Here is a 17,404-nt window from a genome sequence, read left to right as displayed (position 1 = left end):
CAAGCACTTATAGATACATCTTGTTCTTTTTAATGACTGTGCAAGATTCTACTTGTGGGTGTAACATATTTAGCCAGTTCCCTACTGATGGCACTTAGGTTGTTTGTTTACTGTTATGAACAGTGCAACAATAAACATCTTTGAACCTGTGTGTTGGTTTGAATGTGCTAATAGTACAATGAAAACTCGTTTTTTTAGTACCTGCAAGAAAAAAAATCTTAGCAGTGAAATTTCTGGATCAATGTTATATCCACTTAAAGTATTTCCAAATTACATTCCCAAAAGTTCACACCAATTTACTCTTATCAGTGATGTGAGGTTGTCTGTTGCTCCATGATTCACCAATACCAGATTGTCTTATTGATTTGTAAGAACTTTGTATATTAGGGAAATAAATTCTTTGTTTCCTCTTTGGGTTGCAAACATTTGTTTATTGAGGCATTTGGATTTTTTTTTAGTTGCCTTTAAAAATTGTATTCTTATTTATTTTCATCAAAGTGAAATTTGCATAACATAAATTTTAATCATTTTCAAGTTTACAAACCAGTAGCGTACACTATGAAAGGGTTAGTGAAATCTTGCAACCTGGGAACCACTTTGTGAGTTCACCCTCAGCAGTGTGAATTCCTGAGCACCTCCTCTTGTCCTCCTCTCTAGACCCAAGCACAGAGTTAGAGATTTCAGTGTTTATTAAAGGCAATTTCTCCTCAAGATTATAAAAGGACAATGTCTCACAGTCTTTTTTTTTTAATTATTATTTATTTATTTATTATTTGTACAAGCACTGGGTACAGTCAGAAGCGCGGGAGGGTGAGAGAATTCACCAGAGCCAGAGCGGGGAGCAGAGCAGGCAGAAGGACCTAAGTACACTGCTGAGGGGAGCAGCGGGCGGCAGGAGAGGTCTGCGCGCCATGTGGGACCCTCCTCCAGTGGCTGGGGAGCAGCCGGGGATCAAACTGGTGCTGCAGAGGCTGCGGGCAGCTTCGCAACCCAGCGCTCAACTGCTGCACCACCGGGGAGGCCTGTCTCACAGTCTTTTATAGACTTTTTGGGATGTTTTTCTTTTTTTTTTTTTTTTTAAAGATTTATTTATTTATGCATACAACAGCTGGGTTGTAGGCCAGAGGTGCGGGGTGTGTGTGGTCAGAGGATTCACCAGAGACAAAGTGGGGAGCAGAACAGGCGGATCTACTGAAATCCATTGCTGAGGGGAGCAGCGGGCGAGACAGGAGAGGTCTGCTGCGCCAGGTGGGTCTCCTCCCTAGCCGGGGATTGAACTCATGCTACAGTGGCTGCTGATAGCTTGATAGTGCTGAGACTTAACCCCTTGCACCACCAGGGAGGCCTCATATGTTTTTTCTTCTTCTAAAGATTTATTTATTTATTTATACAAGCACTGGGTACAGTCAGAAACACGGGAGGGAGAGAGAATTCACCAGAGCCAGAGCGGGAGCAGAACAGGCAGAAGGACGAAGTACACTGCTGAGGGGAGCAGCGGGCGGCAGGAGAGGTCTGCGCGCCATGTGGGACTCTTGCCTGGTGGCCAGGGATCGAACCGGTGCTGCAGAGCAGCCTCGCAACACAGCACTCAACTGCTGCGCCACCAGGGAGCCCTGTTTTTTCTTCTTAATTGAAATTTTCATCCACCTGGAATTGATTTTGAAATGAGGTTGAAATGAGGAAGAACTACAGCTTTATTTTTTCCACGTGGCTGGCCATTTGAAGCAATGCCATACTACACACTTAAGACCCCTCCTAGCACATAGTATGAACTAAAAAAAAAAAAGCCAACTATTATTATTATTGTTTTTATTATTTTCCATGCTTAAGAAATACCTGTGACTACAGTGAACATAGTGGGGAAAGGACTTGCCCTGATAATGATCTCAGTCTTTGGAAAGAGATAGAAGAGTAAACAGGAAATTCTGAGGAATGCCACAATAAGGGAAGTGGTGGGTTGAGGGGTAATGGGAACGTGGAAGAAACCCCCTTCCCAAGTTGGGATGGTCAGCAGCATTTTCCTGGAAGGAATGACATCTCAGCTGAAATTTAAAGGATGAATAAGATTTAGTGTGCAAAGGGGGAGGGCAGAGAAGAAGCAGCGTGGGAAGCGTTTGAGCAGGGTTCAGGGTGGGGACACTTAGTGTGCAAAAATCCAAAGGCCAGAATTGAGGGTGCAGGGATAGAGGGATAGAGTTGGAGGCTGGGGGGGTGGGGGCTCTGGCATGACACTGGTTATTGAATGCTTGTCACTGGCTCTGCCTCACGGTGCTGGCTTATGAGCTCCTACAGAAACAAGCTCTCACCTCCTTTAATTCCATAGGCCCAACACTCAGCACCAGCCTGGCACTCAGCGGGGCCTCAATAAATGTTTGCAGCATGGAAATGAGAGATGAGAACCTTGCCTTTCCCATCAGGGAGCCTTCTCCAGCAACCTTTGCATTTGTTTATACTTGTGAGTGAGGCATTTTAATAGCTTTGGGAAGTCAGATTCCTTGGTTTGTTTGTTCAGAATTGTCATCTGCTGTGTCACCCAGACTCCTGTGATCTGGATGGTTCTATCAGGATAAAGTCGTTTCTGCCCAACAAGGTGGCCATAGGACCTATTCCTGGGTGTCCCTCTCTGGACACCACAGTGTCTGTAGACTTTCAAACTACAGTGGGCATCCAAAAGTCCTGGGCTTTGTGCAGATAATGCAGATTCTGAGCCAGCAGGTCTGGGGTCTGCCTGAGATTCTGCGTTTCTCAGGAGATGCTGATGTGGTAGGTCCATGAATTATCTTTTGAATAGCAAGGTACTGGGAGACATCACCATTGTGGGCCCTAGTTGCAGTGAAGATTGCAAAACCATTTTGGAACCAGGTTGTAAAGGGCCTTATTGATCAGGTTAAGGAGTTTAGATTTTATTCTGGAGGCACTAGGGAGCCATGGAAGCTTCCTGAGCATAGTCAGGGACAGCTGACCAAGAAGATGATCGGGAGCAGGGTGTTGGGACTAGAGGGCTGAGCAATTGTTATAGGTGAGGCATGGTGGGCTGAAGCTCAAGCAGTAACAGTGAGAATGTGAAGATGGAAGGTGTCAGGAGCTGAACTGGGTCCTGCCCCCCAAATGCATAGGTTAAAGTCCAAACTCACGTACTTGAGAATGTGACTGGATTTGGAAATAGACCTTTAAAGAGGTAACTAAGTTAAACTGAGGTTATTGGGGTGGATCGTAATCCAGCACAGTTGGTGTCCCTGTAAGAGAGGAAATCAGACCACACAGATGCCCCAAGAGACCATGTGAGGCCACAGGGAGAATGTGGCCATCGACAAGGCCAGGAGAGAGGCCTCAGAAGAAACAAATCCTGTAGACATCTTGATCTTGGACTTCCAGCCTCCAAAACAGTGAGAAGATAAATTTCTGTAGTTCAAGCTGCCCTGTCTATGGGACACTGTTATTAGGGACCTAGCTGGCTAGTACAGAGGGGGTGGACTTCAGAGGATCACCCATGTCGTCAAGTGTTCAGATGACATGAGAGTGGAGAGGGGCACTAGAGAATGATGCACAGATGGTTGGGAAATTGGGAAGACCAGGAGGCGAGAGTGCCACGAATAGAAGTGGGAGGAGGAGACTTGAGGAAGGAGCAGGGCTGGAGTGAGTGGATTTGGACCACGTTGCTCTGCAAGTGCCTATGGGACCTTCTGGCGGTGCTATCCAGGAGGCTTTTGGAAATGAGGCTGGTGGTACTTGCCATCACAGCCAGATACTTAGGAGGCTGCAGAAAAGGAAGAAATGGTCCTTGTGTCAATTGGGGCCCTTGGTTGCAAGTAATTGAACCGGATAACTTAAGCAAGTAGTTTTCTGGAGACTCCCAGCAGGGATGTGAAGGACACGCTTGCAAGTGAGCTGGAAGCCAGGGAGGCCGGCCAGCTGTGCATAACTCTGGACAGGCCGCAGACACTGCCTGTGAGGCCTCAGGGCTGCTGGGCTCCCTGCACCCCTGCAGCTGTGAATCAGTGCAGCCGTCTCCTACGATCCAGAGTTCTGGTGGGAGCACTCTGTGGCTAACGCCTAGTCACAGGTCTGTATTCCAGACATCCGAGGGGAGGTTTCCAGTGGGATGCTGCCTCTCCTTCCCTAGAAGGTTAGAGATGGCTGCATGGTCTTCAATACTCCTTCCACAGAGAGGCGGGCTCACCAACCCCCCTGCCAACATAGGCTGGCTGAGGCTGCTTTGACCCATAGAATTCACTGGAAATGACGCAGTATCAGCTCCAGGTCCAGGCTTCCAGAGCTGGCAGCTTCTGCCTTGGTCCGTGGGAGACTTGAGCTATTCCATAGCTACCATGTGGAGAAGAGAGAGGTCTCCAGGGGAGCCTGGCCTTCCAGCTGACCCTGCTAAGACCCCATGGTTTAAAATATACCTGGAGTTTTGCTGTTATTCAGGTATGGCAAGGCCAACAGATCAGGAGACAATTGCCGCTGAAAAGACACATTATTACTTATAGTTCCCCAGGGAAGGGCACTCGCCAAGCCATTTGGGCCACTGGGGGAAGCACCAGAGGCTGTGGGAAGGCAGAAGGAATGTAAGGTAGCAAGGACCAAGGCCTTTGTCATGGTTTTTGGTAGGAAGGAACAGGTGATGTTGTTCCTCCCAATAAAGGTAGGTAAACTGGGCAGGTTTAGGATTGGATAGTTTGACTAATTCAGGTCCTGGGCTATTGTGGTTGTACCTGGGTGATTTAGGATGGGGATAGATGGCGTCCCAGGCTGTAAGAGATGGAGAAAAGCCTAGGAGGAGGCTAGGAGGCACGGCCTGGGATTCCTCGCTGGCATGTCCAAGGAATACTCTTTCTTCCCCCACAGGCAAGTCGTCTGCTGTCCACAGGAATTAACTCACCTTGGGGGGGCAGTGCCTCCCAGGGACAACAGGGTCGAACATGTCAAAGCATCATAAAATATAGAACATAAAATCATGCTTAATATGCCCACAATGTGAGTGAAACCCACTTGGACCCTCCAGTCCCCCAGCTAAATCCCCCATCTGTGGCCCCAAGCATCACAGAGAAGGAACACAGGCTTGTCATGTTCCGTCCAAATTCCTGACCCCAGAACAGTGAGTTATTAGCTTGTGAGGCTGTTTATTGTGAGGGTGGAGATTTCAGAACACCCCAAGACTCACCCATTAGCAGATTCCCTGCCAGCCTTGGAAGGAGCCTAGAAATGATAACTGATTACTGGGTGACTGAAAAAAGACACGAGCCCATCACCATGTAATGAGCTTGTTACTCCCATTATGGAGATGCAGAAACTGAGGTTCAGGGAGGGAAAATCATTTACTCAAGGTTGCACATCTCACATGCGTTCTGTTGGATTCCAACCCCCTTGACTGGAGCCCAGGATGGAGCTAGGAGAGCCTTAGCAGTGGTCTCCAAGCCAGTCCCCTTCTGAAGCTGGGAGGGACTCTCACCCACACCCCTGAATTGGGGAGCCCCCTGGTCCTCTGAGTTGGTGCTGCCTCAGTTTCCCCTGGAGAAATCACACATTGCTGATCACGGGGAACAGGACTACTGGAAGTACTGGTTCCAGACCTCAGGACATTTCTAGTGCGTGCTTTCTGTGCCTGCCTCCCCACAGCATCCACACCTAGACGATACTGTAACAGGGTGGTCCCCAGAAAAGGGGCAGGTTCCGGGGCTTGGGCTGCCCCTCTCCCTGTCCTATAACAATACCACCACCCTTCATGCCAGAGCGCTGCCTTCAGGTGTATCAAAGCCCCAGCACTGCATGAGGTTCCAACACATCTCAGCAGGCTCGGTGAATACATTAGTTTTATTTTCCTCTAACGTGCCACAGGGGAGGGAGGGGGTGCTGGAACTCATATGCAAATATATGCAGATCGCATCTAAATGAGGGTGTCCCAGGATTAACGGGAAGAAAGGCAATCAGAGCAGGCCTGGGGCTCTGCAGAGGCGCAGCCAGAAAATGGCCCTCCTGGGAGGCGTCTTGAGCTCTGTTTCAGAGCTTGTTCTTTGAAGCAATGTCTCCGCAGCACAGGGGAAGGAAGAACTGCGGAAATTGGTTCTGGATACTTCCGGGCAAAATGTACTCAATTGCTTCAACTCTGTTGGGGGTGTGTTGGGGGAGAGGGGGTAGAATCTCTGAGTCCCTCTCTCAGTCACTGAGGACCTTGGGGTGTTGTCCCTGTCACTTGATTTCTAAACTGTGGGAGCAGCCACTTCCCGGCCTCAGTGATTGCTGAATCAGAACCTCTTGAGACTCTGTATGTTTTTATAAGTCCCCAGCCGTAGGGGCTTATGCAAACCAAGAGTTCTTAATCTGGCATCTCTTACAGGATTCAGGGGCCCTGTATCACTGCTGTTCTCAGCCCTGGATGTTTATGAGAATCATGGGCCTTAAAAAGAGTCCCAAGGCCCAGGATGCACCCCAGACCAATTAAGTCAGAATGTCTGGGGAGAGAGGGAGGGAGGGAGGTAAAACCCAGGCATCACTCTTCACAAGATGACTCCAGTGCGCAGCCAAAGCTGTTGTTGTAGGGGCTATATTCAGTGCCAGACCCTCTGGCTGGTTCTAGTTCTTTTTCTAAGAAAGGGGCTGGTGCTGGGGCTGATCAGCTGGTACTTGCTGGGAACAGAAGCACCAGATAATGAAATATTGACCTATCCCCCTACCCACTGCTAACAGGTGTTGCTTTGAATGTTCTGAGTGCTCCTCCCCCAGGTCTAGAAACGAAAGGTTTAATAATAACTGACCCCCCCATATCTCCCCCCACCCCTTCATGGCCTCCTGAGGCTTGCTCTAGTTGCTTGAGCAACCTGGACCAGATCAGCTGATTGGTCAGAGTTCCTGAAGACCTGGGGGTTAACTATTTGAATGTCAGCCCCTGCTGTGATATTGTGGCATCTAGAAAGGCCTAGATTCCCTCCGGATTGGGGTACTAGCTATATGACCTTGGGCGAGTGACTTCATCTCATGAGCTCAGTTTCCTCATCTGGAAATGGAGTCAGAGCTCTCCCTCTTGGCACTGGCATGAAGCTCCACCAGAGCAGAGGTCTCAAGCTTGAGTGGGCTGAATCCATCACCCCCAGGCTTATTAAAACAGGTTGCTGGGTCCCATCTAGAGGTGCTGTTTCAATCATTGGGGGTGGGGAGCTGCATTTCTTTTTTTTTTTTTTTTAAAGATTTATTTATTTATTTATACAAGCACTGGGTACAGTCAGAAGCATGGGAGGGTGAGAGAATTCACCAGAGCCAGAGCGGGGAGCAGAGCAGGCAGAAGGACCGAAGTACACTGCTGAGGGGAGCAGCAGGCGGCAGGAGAGGTCTGCGCGCCATGCGGGACCCTCCTCCGGTGGCCGGGGAGCAGCCGGGGATCGAACCGGCGCCGCAGAGGCTGCGGGAAGCTTCGCAACCCAGCGCTCAACCGCTGGGGAGCTGCATTTCTAACCTGTTCCCAGGTGGCACTGAAGCTGCAGGTTCTGGGACCATACACTGAGAATCCCAGAAACCAGAGGTTGCAGGAGAAAGTGTGCCCAGCTAAGGGAGGGGCTCATCCCAGGTTGGTAAGGGGCAAAGATGAGGCCAGGTGCCCTGTGTGCTGTGCGGCCTCCTCCCTCCTGCTCCCCAGGGCTCCCAATTCATTGGGCTGAACCTGGGATTTCTGAGGATGAGGTCACCCCCTCGGCATTAGGAACAGGATCAGAGTTAAACGTTTTGGAGCCATTTCAGAGAATATGAGGCCCTTCTCATGTCACCCAGAGTAAAATGACACTAAACCCAGAAATGACTATATAAGGAAGTCCACCAAAAAGCTGATTTCTCCAGGCTAGCAACTTTAAGGATTTTTTTTTTCAAATATCAAAAACAATTTTTGTGGTGGGGAGAGATGAATAAGCAGAACGCAGAGGATTTTGGGTGCAGTGGAACTTCTCTGTGTGATAGTGTAACAGTGGGGACGTATCATTACGTATTTGCCAACCCCACAGAATGTACACCTCGTGAAATTATGGACTTTGGGTGATAATGACGGAGCCACGCGGGTTCACCGACTGTGGCACAAGTACCATCTGATGGGGGCTTTTGCTAAGGGGGAGGTTTTGTAGGGGGGGTGCAGGAGGTATATAGAAAATCTTTGTACTGGTCTCTGTTTTGCTGTGAACTTAAAACTGCTCTGAAAAAAAATCTTAAAACCCCCAATAATTTAAGTGTGTATTTGGGGGCTGCAATCTTTGGTTTGCTGGGACCCCAAGCACAGCCTTACCTGCCCATGGTGGTCCAATGCCAATGCCCAAGGGGCTGGTCCCAGGCTCACCCTTTTTCTCCGCCCAAGCACCACCCCCTCTTGTGGACATGACCCTCTCCCTTCAAAGGAAATTCTACTTGATTGTTCTGTGCCCCTTCCTGCTACCTTACTCTTTAATTTTCTGTTTTTTATGTCCAATCCCATTTTTTCCCCTATGGAGCCCAAACACCCTACATCTGTTCTCTCTGTGGGTTCCTGGGCATAACCCTCCAGGCTGACCTCTGGGCACCCCTCCTCCCGCAGCTGCTTCCCCACTGACTTCCCTCTTGACAGACCCAGTGACCTGCTCTCTTAGCACGAGACCTGGAGTCAGAGGGCCTGGGCAGGAGTTCTGCCACTCACCCGCTGTGTGACGGTGAGCAACACAAAGCGCTTCTCTGGGCCTTGTGTCTGTTGCCTTGAAAAGGTTTCTGATCTTGCCGCCTGTGAAGACCAAGGGGTTCTGAGCTCGGTGGGGATGTTTTAAATGCAATTTTTTTTTTTTAAATTTTTTTATTTTTTTATAGAGGCATGCTTTATTTATTTGTTTGCTGGTTTGTTTGTTTGTTTTGTTTATACATGCACTGGGTACAGTCAGAAGCACGGGAGGGTGAGAGAATTCACCAGAGCCAGAGCGGGGAGCAGAGCAGGCAGAAGGACCGAAGTACACTGCTGAGGGGAGCAGCGGGCGGCAGGAGGGGTCTGCGCGCCATGTGGGACCCTCCTCCGGTGGCCGGGGAGCAGCCAGGGATCGAACCGGCGCCGCAGAGGCCGCGGGCAGCTTCGCAACCCAGCGCTCAACCGCTGCGCCACCGGGGAGGCCCATGAGCTCGGTGGGGATGTTAAGAAGATCTGCCATTTGGGGCAAATGAGATGCCATAAGCCAGGACAGCGCTAGATAAACCATTAAGAACCCCCACATGCACTGACTCAGGGGTTGGGGCGCAGCAGAAGGTGGCAGAAAGAACCCAGTGCTGCCATCAGGTTAGGGGGAGGCCCAGGTCTGCACTTGCTAGCTGTGTGGACAGGGGCAACTCCTTGAGCCTCTCGGATTCCTCACCAGCAAAGGAGGGTCATGAATCCTACTTTGTAAAGTTAACTGGGATTTTGAGTCCTAATTTATAAAGGTCAAAGCTCTAGGATAACAGAAATATAATAGTTAAATTGCAAAAAAACTTGCAATGTATAATTATCCCATACTGCTTTGAAGTGAGCACCGTTTTCTTCCCCATTTTATGGGGGAGGATGTAAATGGAGGCATAGAGAGGGAAAGTGTCTTGCCTAAGGTCACACAGCCAGAAGCACTTAGCAAGAGCTGTGGACCCAGAAGGTCTGGTTTCAGTCTATAGTCTATGGCTTCCTATGGGAGGAGCTCAGAGCAGTCCAGTGGGAGGCATGGCATTATCATTAAGGCCTTTAAGAGTCAGCCTGGGAATTGCCACCACCCTGGGGCAAGGGATGATAGGTATGTTTGTGGGTGGGAGAGTAATGCTCTCCCCTGGGGCCAGGTCTTGCAGTATACACACCTTTCTGCGCCATCCCAGACACCACCAGCGTCTTCCTCACATCCTGCCAGGGCATCCCAGGCCTATGTGCCCATCCCTTCTCATAGTTTTGGGAGAAACTGACTTGGAGTTCCCCGAGTCTACAAAGGCGGGGGGGGGGCAGATTCCTCATCTTGTGAGCTGATCCTGGTCTAGGGGCATGGACTTACTAATAGCAGCCTGCAGGGCTGTGTCATCCAGCTGGTGACTCAGGGCTCCAGGATCAGCCCCCTCCCCATTCCAATGGGGCCTCCACCTGCATGAGGGGCTTGGAGTGAAGGCTGTGCCTCCCACCAGGGTTAGGGGATACCCTCTTGGGGCATATCTTGCTCTCAGCCTGTTCTCCCAGGTCTTGGCAAACTCTGTTGTGGCATTGGAAGGAGGGGCTGGGGGAAGTGGGGAAGGGGATGTGGTAACCAGAACCACTTCCTACCATTGCTGTGTTGAAAGCCAAGTTCTCCCCCAAGTTCCCCTCCGTGGGGGTTGGGAAGCCAGGAGGTAAAGAAGGAAGTTGGGATGGCAAGATGAGGAAGGAGGGTCCTTGCCTGAGCTGACTCCAAGGATCTAGTTCTGGGGCTCCTGGTGGGGTGCTGTCCCTCCTCCTCTGTTGGTTAAAAAGGTTGACTGACCCAGAGTCCATCATAATTAGAGCAGCTGCAAGCATGCAGCACTGCTAACTCATTTGAATCTTACAACCCCCATTATGCAGATGGGGAAACTGAGGCACTGACCGGTTTTTGTCAGTTGCTCAATCATACCAAAAGTCAGTGTCAGAGCTGAGTTGTGAATTTAAGCAATTTGGCTCCAGAGCACAATCTTTAAGCTGTCAATCATTGCCCCCCTGCTTTGTCCTTGATCTGCTCTGTGACCTACAAGAGGTAAACTCTCCACTCTGGGTCTCAGTTTCCTCATCTGCATGATGGGGGCCATCGGAGTACAGATGTTTACCTCCCTCTGGTGATGTTTGTCTGTCTGGTAATTAATTACTCATTCAATTTCTCCCCTGCTGGACTCAACTCCATGAGTAGGGGACAAAGGCTATTTTGGTCACTACTGTGTCCCTAATACTTAGCACCGTGCCTGGCCTGTAAAAACTTGAGTATCTGTTGAGTAAATGGTCTTCAAAGGTTTGAGGATTACCAGAGGTCTGAGTATAGGATGAAACATTTGGAGCCTTGGCGGAGAAAAACCAATGTATAGCAGTTGTTCTCAACTGGGGGTGATTTTGCTCTTCCACCCACTTGGGACATTTGGCAACGTTTGACAACATTTCTGGTTGCCACAACTGGCAGGGGGAGGCACTAGTAGCCTCTAGTTGGTAGAGCCTGGGGTACCATTATACATCTTTTTTTTTAAAGATTTATTTATTTATTTATGCATACAAGAACTGGGGTGTAGGCCAGAGGTGTGGGGGGTGAGAGGATTCACCAGAGACAGAGTGGGGAGCTGAACAGGCAGGTCTACTGAAATATACTGCTGAGGGGAGAAGCGGGGAGACAAGAGAGGTCTGCTGTTCCATGTGAGTTGCTCCCTGGCCAGGGATCAAACTCATGCTGCAGTAGTTGGCAATAGCTTGATAGCACTGTCTTTAACCCCTGCGCCACCAGGGAGGCCCCTACTACACATCTTACAATGCTCAGGACATCCCCTCCAAGCAAAGAGTTATCCCGTCCTGAAGTTTAACAGTGCTGAACCTGGGAAAGTTGGCATATATACATGGATATGACATATTTTGTACAATTCTTGGTTTGTGGATTCATGGGTTGTCCTGCCACCAGAAGAAGATCCTTTGAATTAGAAGTTTTGGGTTTTGCATTTGTTTGTTTCCATCTCTAAAATCATATTTCTCTATGACCCCATCCTCTCAAGTCTGGAATATAGCTCCCCAGGACCCTCTGCCCTAGCCTTGGACCTACCAAAGACACCTGAGCCTCTTCAGGACCCAGGTTTTTGAAGTATCTCCTCCCCCATTCATTCAATCCTTTCCCCAAACCCTGGTCCTCTCACTTCCCTATAAATGGTAAAACAAACAAACAAACAAACAAAAAAACCAAACTTCAGAACTAGGCCTGAATCCTGGTTCTGGGTATTAACTTGCTGTGTGACCACAGGCAACTTCCTTGACTGTTCTGAGCCTCAGTTTCTTCCTCTGAAAATGGGAGTATCACTCATCAAACCTACCTCACAGAGGGTGGTGAGGATGCCATGAGATGCTTTAGGGGCTCAACACAGTAAATCTCAAAAAATGCAGCATTGTGTAGCTCAGAGGTGAAGGGACTTGCCTAAGGTCACACAGATAGACAATAGCAGAGCTGGAACTGAAGACCAGAACTTCATGACTCTCGAGCAGATGCTCATCGGTGAACCCTAGAACTTCAATTTTCTTATCAAGGAAGTTAATTGTCTCCATCTCACAGACTTGTTTCTCAGATAAGCATACAAAGTGCCTGGCATACAGTAAGTCCTTTAAATATAGCTTGCGGAATGGTTATTGTCGTCCCTCCTAAGTAATGCCTTCAAGGAGACAAATACAGATCCTGCCCTGCGCTGGCTGGCTGGGGAGCAGGGCGGGAGGGGGTTGCATAAATGGGTGCTGGAGCTGGTGCTGTTTGGAGCAGGCTGGAGAACTGGAAGGGCTCCGGAGATCATGCTTTGCCCCCGGCACCCCCTCCCTCTGTGTGGCAGTTAAGGTTTGCAAAGCTCAGAGAGGGCAAGGCATTTACTCTAGGTCACACAGATAATTAGAGCCCCAAACTCCCAGTCTCATGATTCCAGATCAGAGTCATGGTCTTGGCCTAGATAATTATTTATTTATTTATTTTTTTTATAGAGGCATGTTTATTTATTTATTTATTATATTTGTTTGTTTGTTTTGTTTATACATGCACTGGGTACAGTCAGAAGCGCGGGAGGGTGAGAGAATTCACCAGAGCCAGAGCGGGGAGCAGAGCAGGCAGACTGACGAAGTACACTGCTGAGGGGAGCAGCGGGCGGCAGGAGAGGTCTGCGCACCATGTGGGATCCTCCTCCGGTGGCCGGGGAGCAGCCGGGAATCGAACCGGCGCCGCAGAGGCCGCAGCTTCGCAACCCAGCGCTCAACCGCTTTGCCACCGGGGAGGCCCTTGGCCTAGATAATTAAAAGCAATCACGCCATCTATTGAGGATTGCACATCACCATAGGAAGCATTTTAGGTGTTTTGATCTCATTTTATCTTCACATCAATTTAGGGACAAAGGGCCCTACTTTACAGCCAAGGAAACAAATTCAGAGTGATGAGGACATTTGCCTGAGGCGCTGAAGGAAGAGTGAAGTCTTGTCTGTGGGTTTCCAGATGCCACAAACTTCCCTCTCTACTGCCCTGAAGGAGTCAGCCTGTTGAAGGCAGGGGGTGCCCCAGTGGAATTCCCCAATTCCTGCTTAGCCGAACCCACTCCTTCCACCCCCACAAGGAATGGGGAGAGGAATCAGTCCAGGAAGTCTTCCAGGGACGGGGCGGGGGGGGTGTGTGAGAAGAGGACAGACCCCAAGTGTGTGGGGAGCAGCCCCTGGAGGGGAGCTGTCCAAGAAGGGGGAGCACTAGGGTCAGAAAGAGGTCTCAGAGAATCTTCCCGTCCCTTCCCTTGGGCTAACCACTTGGGACCTTCACTGGGAGGGCTCAGGGCATCCTCCTGCCTCACCTCCCTCCTCCCTTTCATACAATTCTCACAAGCTCTGCAGTTTGCAAAACCCAACCTTTCCTCTATGGGCCTGTGGTTTCCTGTGGGTCTGGGGTCCTGCCTGACTTGGCAATGGGGATTGTGGGCAAGTGTGGGGGGGAAGAGGAGGTGGTGTAAGCCCTTTCTTTGCCTTCTCATGCTGGGGCTACACACACATACACACACGCACACACACGCACACTGTCTCCTGAGTCAGCCCCTGCCTGCCCTGGCGGGGAGGGGCGGAGTCACTGATTCAGTTAACAGGGCCTCCTTAAAGCCCCCACAAGGACGGCTGCAGCCAGACACCACTACCCTCACCATGAGCCCCTGGCAGCCCCTGGTCCTGGTGCTCCTGGCGCTGGGCTGCAGTTCAGCAGCTCCCAGACGGCGTCAGCCCACAGTTGTGGTCTTCCCAGGAGACCTGAGAACCAACCTCACGGATTGGCAGCTGGCAGAGGTAGGTCAAAACCCTCTTCTAGAATTGGGGAGGGCTGGCCAGGAGTCCCAGGAAGGACATGGGGCTTTGGAGGAGATACTCTGGGGCATGCTGGGGGTGAGAGGCATATGAGCAGAACAGAGGTGTCCAGGATCAGGCAGGGGGTAGGGGGTGGGAGCTCTGGGCAGCGATAGTGAAGGGTGGGCTAATGAGAGTGTCCTGACTGGATGATGGGACATGGGGGGAGGGTACTGGAGGGCTCTGGAGTGGGTGCTGGGGGTGAACAGAAGTAAACCCTAAGGAGCTCTGAGATAGACATGCCCAGGGGGCGCTCTGGGATCCGTCTCCAGGGAGGGGAGATTCCTGGGCTGGCCCAAGCGCCGCTACCCAGCGTTCCAAGACCTGGGCACATCGCTCTGGGTTCTGACGTCCGTGCCCTCGTCCACAGGAGTATCTGTACCGCTACGGCTACACGCGTGTGGCTGAGATGCGCAGGGACAAGCCGTCCCTGGGTCAGACGCTGCAGCTTCTCCAGAAGCGCTTGAGCCTGCCCGAGACGGGCGAGCTGGACAGCGCCACCCTGGCGGCCATGCGAGCCCCCCGCTGCGGCGTTCCCGACGTGGGCAGGTTCCAGACCTTCGAGGGCGACCTCAAGTGGCACCACCACAACATCACGTACTGGTGCGCTCGCGGGCCGGCGGGCAGGGTGGGGCCGAGCGGGGAGGCCAGTCCCGGCGCCGCTCAGGCCTGCGCGGGCACGTCCTCTCTGCGGCTGGTCCCGGCGCCGCGGACGTGCAGTCAGGGCCGGCGGCTGCACCCCTACGCGCGCACCCCGAGCCTCCCGCCTGGGCCCCCGCGAGCGTCCGCAGGGAAGAGACGGGCCTGGAAGCCCCGCGAGGCGCAGGGCGCGGGGAGCCGGTGCGCGCGGCGGTCTGAGCCCCGGGGCCGCCGGCCCGGCGCGGGGACCTCTGATCTCCCCCGGCCTCCCCGCAGGGTCCAGAACTACTCGGAGGACCTGCCGCGCGACGTGACCGACGACGCCTTCGCCCGCGCCTTCGCGCTCTGGAGCGCCGTGACGCCGCTCACCTTCACGCGCGTGCACGGCCCGCACGCCGACATCGTCATCCAGTTTGGAGTGCGGGGTGCGGCGCGAGCGCGGGGAGGCCGCGGGCGGGGGCCCCGGCGGGCTGGGCCGGGAGAGGCGCAGAGACTGGAGGGGGCACCGAACCCGGCTTTCTCTTGCCGGCCGCTGCTCGCGCCTGGCGGGGGGGCGCCCCCTCCTGCCCGACGGAGCCCAGGGCCTTGGACCGGCCCGGCAGGCGGGGCTGCCGCGCGCTCCGGCGCGCACCGCCGTGCCGGGCTCACTTTCCTCCCCTTTCTGCAGAGCATGGAGACGGCTATCCCTTCGACGGGAAGGACGGGCTCCTGGCGCACGCCTTTCCTCCGGGCCAAGGCATTCAGGGAGACGCGCACTTCGACGACGAAGAGCTGTGGACCCTGGGCAGGGGCGTGGGTGAGCGCCTCCGCCGCCCCATCCCCACCCGCTTCCTTTCTCCCGCCGCTCTCAGGCCTTCTGACCCGGTCGCCTCCTCTTGCAGTGGTTGCAACCCACTTCGGAAACGCAAACGGCGCCCCCTGCCACTTCCCCTTCACCTTCGAGGGCCGCTCCTACTCCTCCTGCACCACGGACGGCCGCTCGGACGGCATGGCCTGGTGCGGCACCACGGCCAGCTTCGACGCCGACCGCCAGTTCGGCTTCTGCCCCAGCGAGAGTGAGTGCGGGGCTCCCGCAAGGGGCGGGGCGCGGCACCCTCGAGGGTCTAGGACCTGGTTTATATATATATTTAAAGAACAGGTTTATTAGGGAAAGAGACAAAGGAGTAAAAGGCTCTGCATAGACACAAGCGGGCAGGAAGAGCCGCCCCGCAGGCACAGGTTTGCTGAGAGGCCTGCGTGGAAGCAGGCGGGCGGCCTTGAGGGGAGCTCCGCTGAGGGAGGTCAGTGAGGAGAAGTCCTGGCAGGTACAGGTCACGGGCAGGCAGGAAGCTGCGGCCCTGCAGGAGAGAGTTGGTGAAAAGAGGCACCTGCAGGTCACAGGCGGGCGGAGGAGGGAGAGCTGCTAGGACCTGGGGTTTAATCCCAGCTCTGACATGAGTGCTGCGTGGCCTGGAAGCCACTGCCCCGTTCTTTGGGCCCAGTTTCCTCGTCTGTGAAATGAGGAGAGGAGGGATGGGGCGCACAGAGGGGGCTCGGTAGGCTCGTGGCACCTTGGGGTGATCGGCTGGGCATCCCTAGGACTCTACACCCAGGACGGCAACGCGGACGGCAAGCCTTGTGTGTTTCCATTCACCTTCGAGGGCCGCTCCTACTCTGCCTGCACCACGGATGGTCGCTCCGACGGCTACCGCTGGTGCGCCACCACGGCCAGCTACGACCAGGACAAGCTGTTCGGTTTCTGCCCCACTCGAGGTGCCTCCGCCCCACCTTTTAGATTTAGCCTCATGCCCTGATTTCCATTGCCCTCCCCCCCAACATGGCTCCTCCACTCCTCAGCTTGCTTCTCTACCTCTCCTTGGTCGTCAGGACCTGAGGGTTCTGTCCACCATCACACGCTTCCGTTCCCCATTGCCACCACACTCAAGATTGGCTTTCAGCCCAGCCTGCGGCTTCTTCTTGGTCTCCTGTCCCCAGTGCCGCCCTCCAGTCTCAGCTGAGCTGCACAGGCCCCTAAGCTTTTAGAAAAGGTCACCTAGATTCCCTAGCTCCTGGCTGGCCCTGCCCATCCCACTCACCCAAGGCTCTGGGTCTCTTCAGTTGACTCCACAGTGACCGGGGGCAACTCAGCAGGGGAACAGTGTGTCTTTCCCTTCACCTTCCTGGGCAAGGAGTATTCCACCTGCACCAGAGAGGGCCGCAGCGACGGGCATCTCTGGTGTGCCACCACCTCAAACTTCGACATTGACAAGAAGTGGGGCTTCTGTCCGGACAAAGGTGGGCGAGACCCCAAGTTCCTGGGCCCGGGCCTAGGCCAGGCATGGTGGTGGGGACGGATGGCTGGGGCCCGGAGCTTGGCCCATGGCTTGTGTCTAACACTCCCCTTTCCTCCAGGGTACAGCCTGTTCCTTGTGGCTGCGCATGAGTTTGGCCACGCTCTGGGTTTGGATCACTCTTCGGTGCCAGCAGCGCTCATGTACCCCATGTACAGCTTCACCGAGCAGCCCCCTCTGCATGAGGACGACATCAAGGGCATCCAGCATCTCTATGGTGAGGGTGTGGGGCTGGGTGGGGGGGAGCATGGGGACCCAGGGCCAGTGTGTGCAAATGTTACTTGGTCGGCGCTTGGGGGTGGCACTAAAGAGCCCAGATTTTTAGCAGAAGACAGATATGGGTTCAAATGCCAGTCTGGTCACTTCCTGGCTGGGTGACCTTGGGCACGTCACT

General features: G+C 53.1%; 2 protein-coding genes across 3 annotated transcripts in view; one reads left to right on the top strand and one right to left on the bottom strand.

Annotated features, from left to right (window-relative positions):
• EYA2 (EYA transcriptional coactivator and phosphatase 2) overlaps positions 1 to 17,404 on the bottom strand; it is a 267,711-nt gene that overhangs the window by 156,828 nt on the left and 93,479 nt on the right. The window lies entirely within an intron of this gene.
• LOC119237691 (matrix metalloproteinase-9-like) overlaps positions 13,822 to 17,404 on the top strand; it is a 5,668-nt gene continuing 2,085 nt past the window's right edge. Inside the window, exons 1-8 of the mRNA XM_037501642.1 lie at positions 13,822 to 13,984; positions 14,412 to 14,644; positions 14,957 to 15,105; positions 15,348 to 15,476; positions 15,562 to 15,735; positions 16,259 to 16,432; positions 16,778 to 16,954; positions 17,072 to 17,227. Coding sequence (XP_037357539.1) covers positions 13,847 to 13,984; positions 14,412 to 14,644; positions 14,957 to 15,105; positions 15,348 to 15,476; positions 15,562 to 15,735; positions 16,259 to 16,432; positions 16,778 to 16,954; positions 17,072 to 17,227 — 1,330 coding nt within the window. The 5' untranslated portion in view covers positions 13,822 to 13,846. The remainder of the gene's footprint in view (positions 13,985 to 14,411; positions 14,645 to 14,956; positions 15,106 to 15,347; positions 15,477 to 15,561; positions 15,736 to 16,258; positions 16,433 to 16,777; positions 16,955 to 17,071; positions 17,228 to 17,404) is intronic.

Source organism: Talpa occidentalis, unplaced genomic scaffold (assembly GCF_014898055.3).
Source record: "Talpa occidentalis isolate TD23 unplaced genomic scaffold, MPIMG_talOcc4v2.1 talOcc4.10, whole genome shotgun sequence".
Taxonomy (NCBI): domain Eukaryota; kingdom Metazoa; phylum Chordata; class Mammalia; order Eulipotyphla; family Talpidae; genus Talpa; species Talpa occidentalis.
The sequence above is the reverse complement of the archived record's forward strand: the minus strand, read 5'-3'. Positions and strand labels throughout refer to the sequence as shown.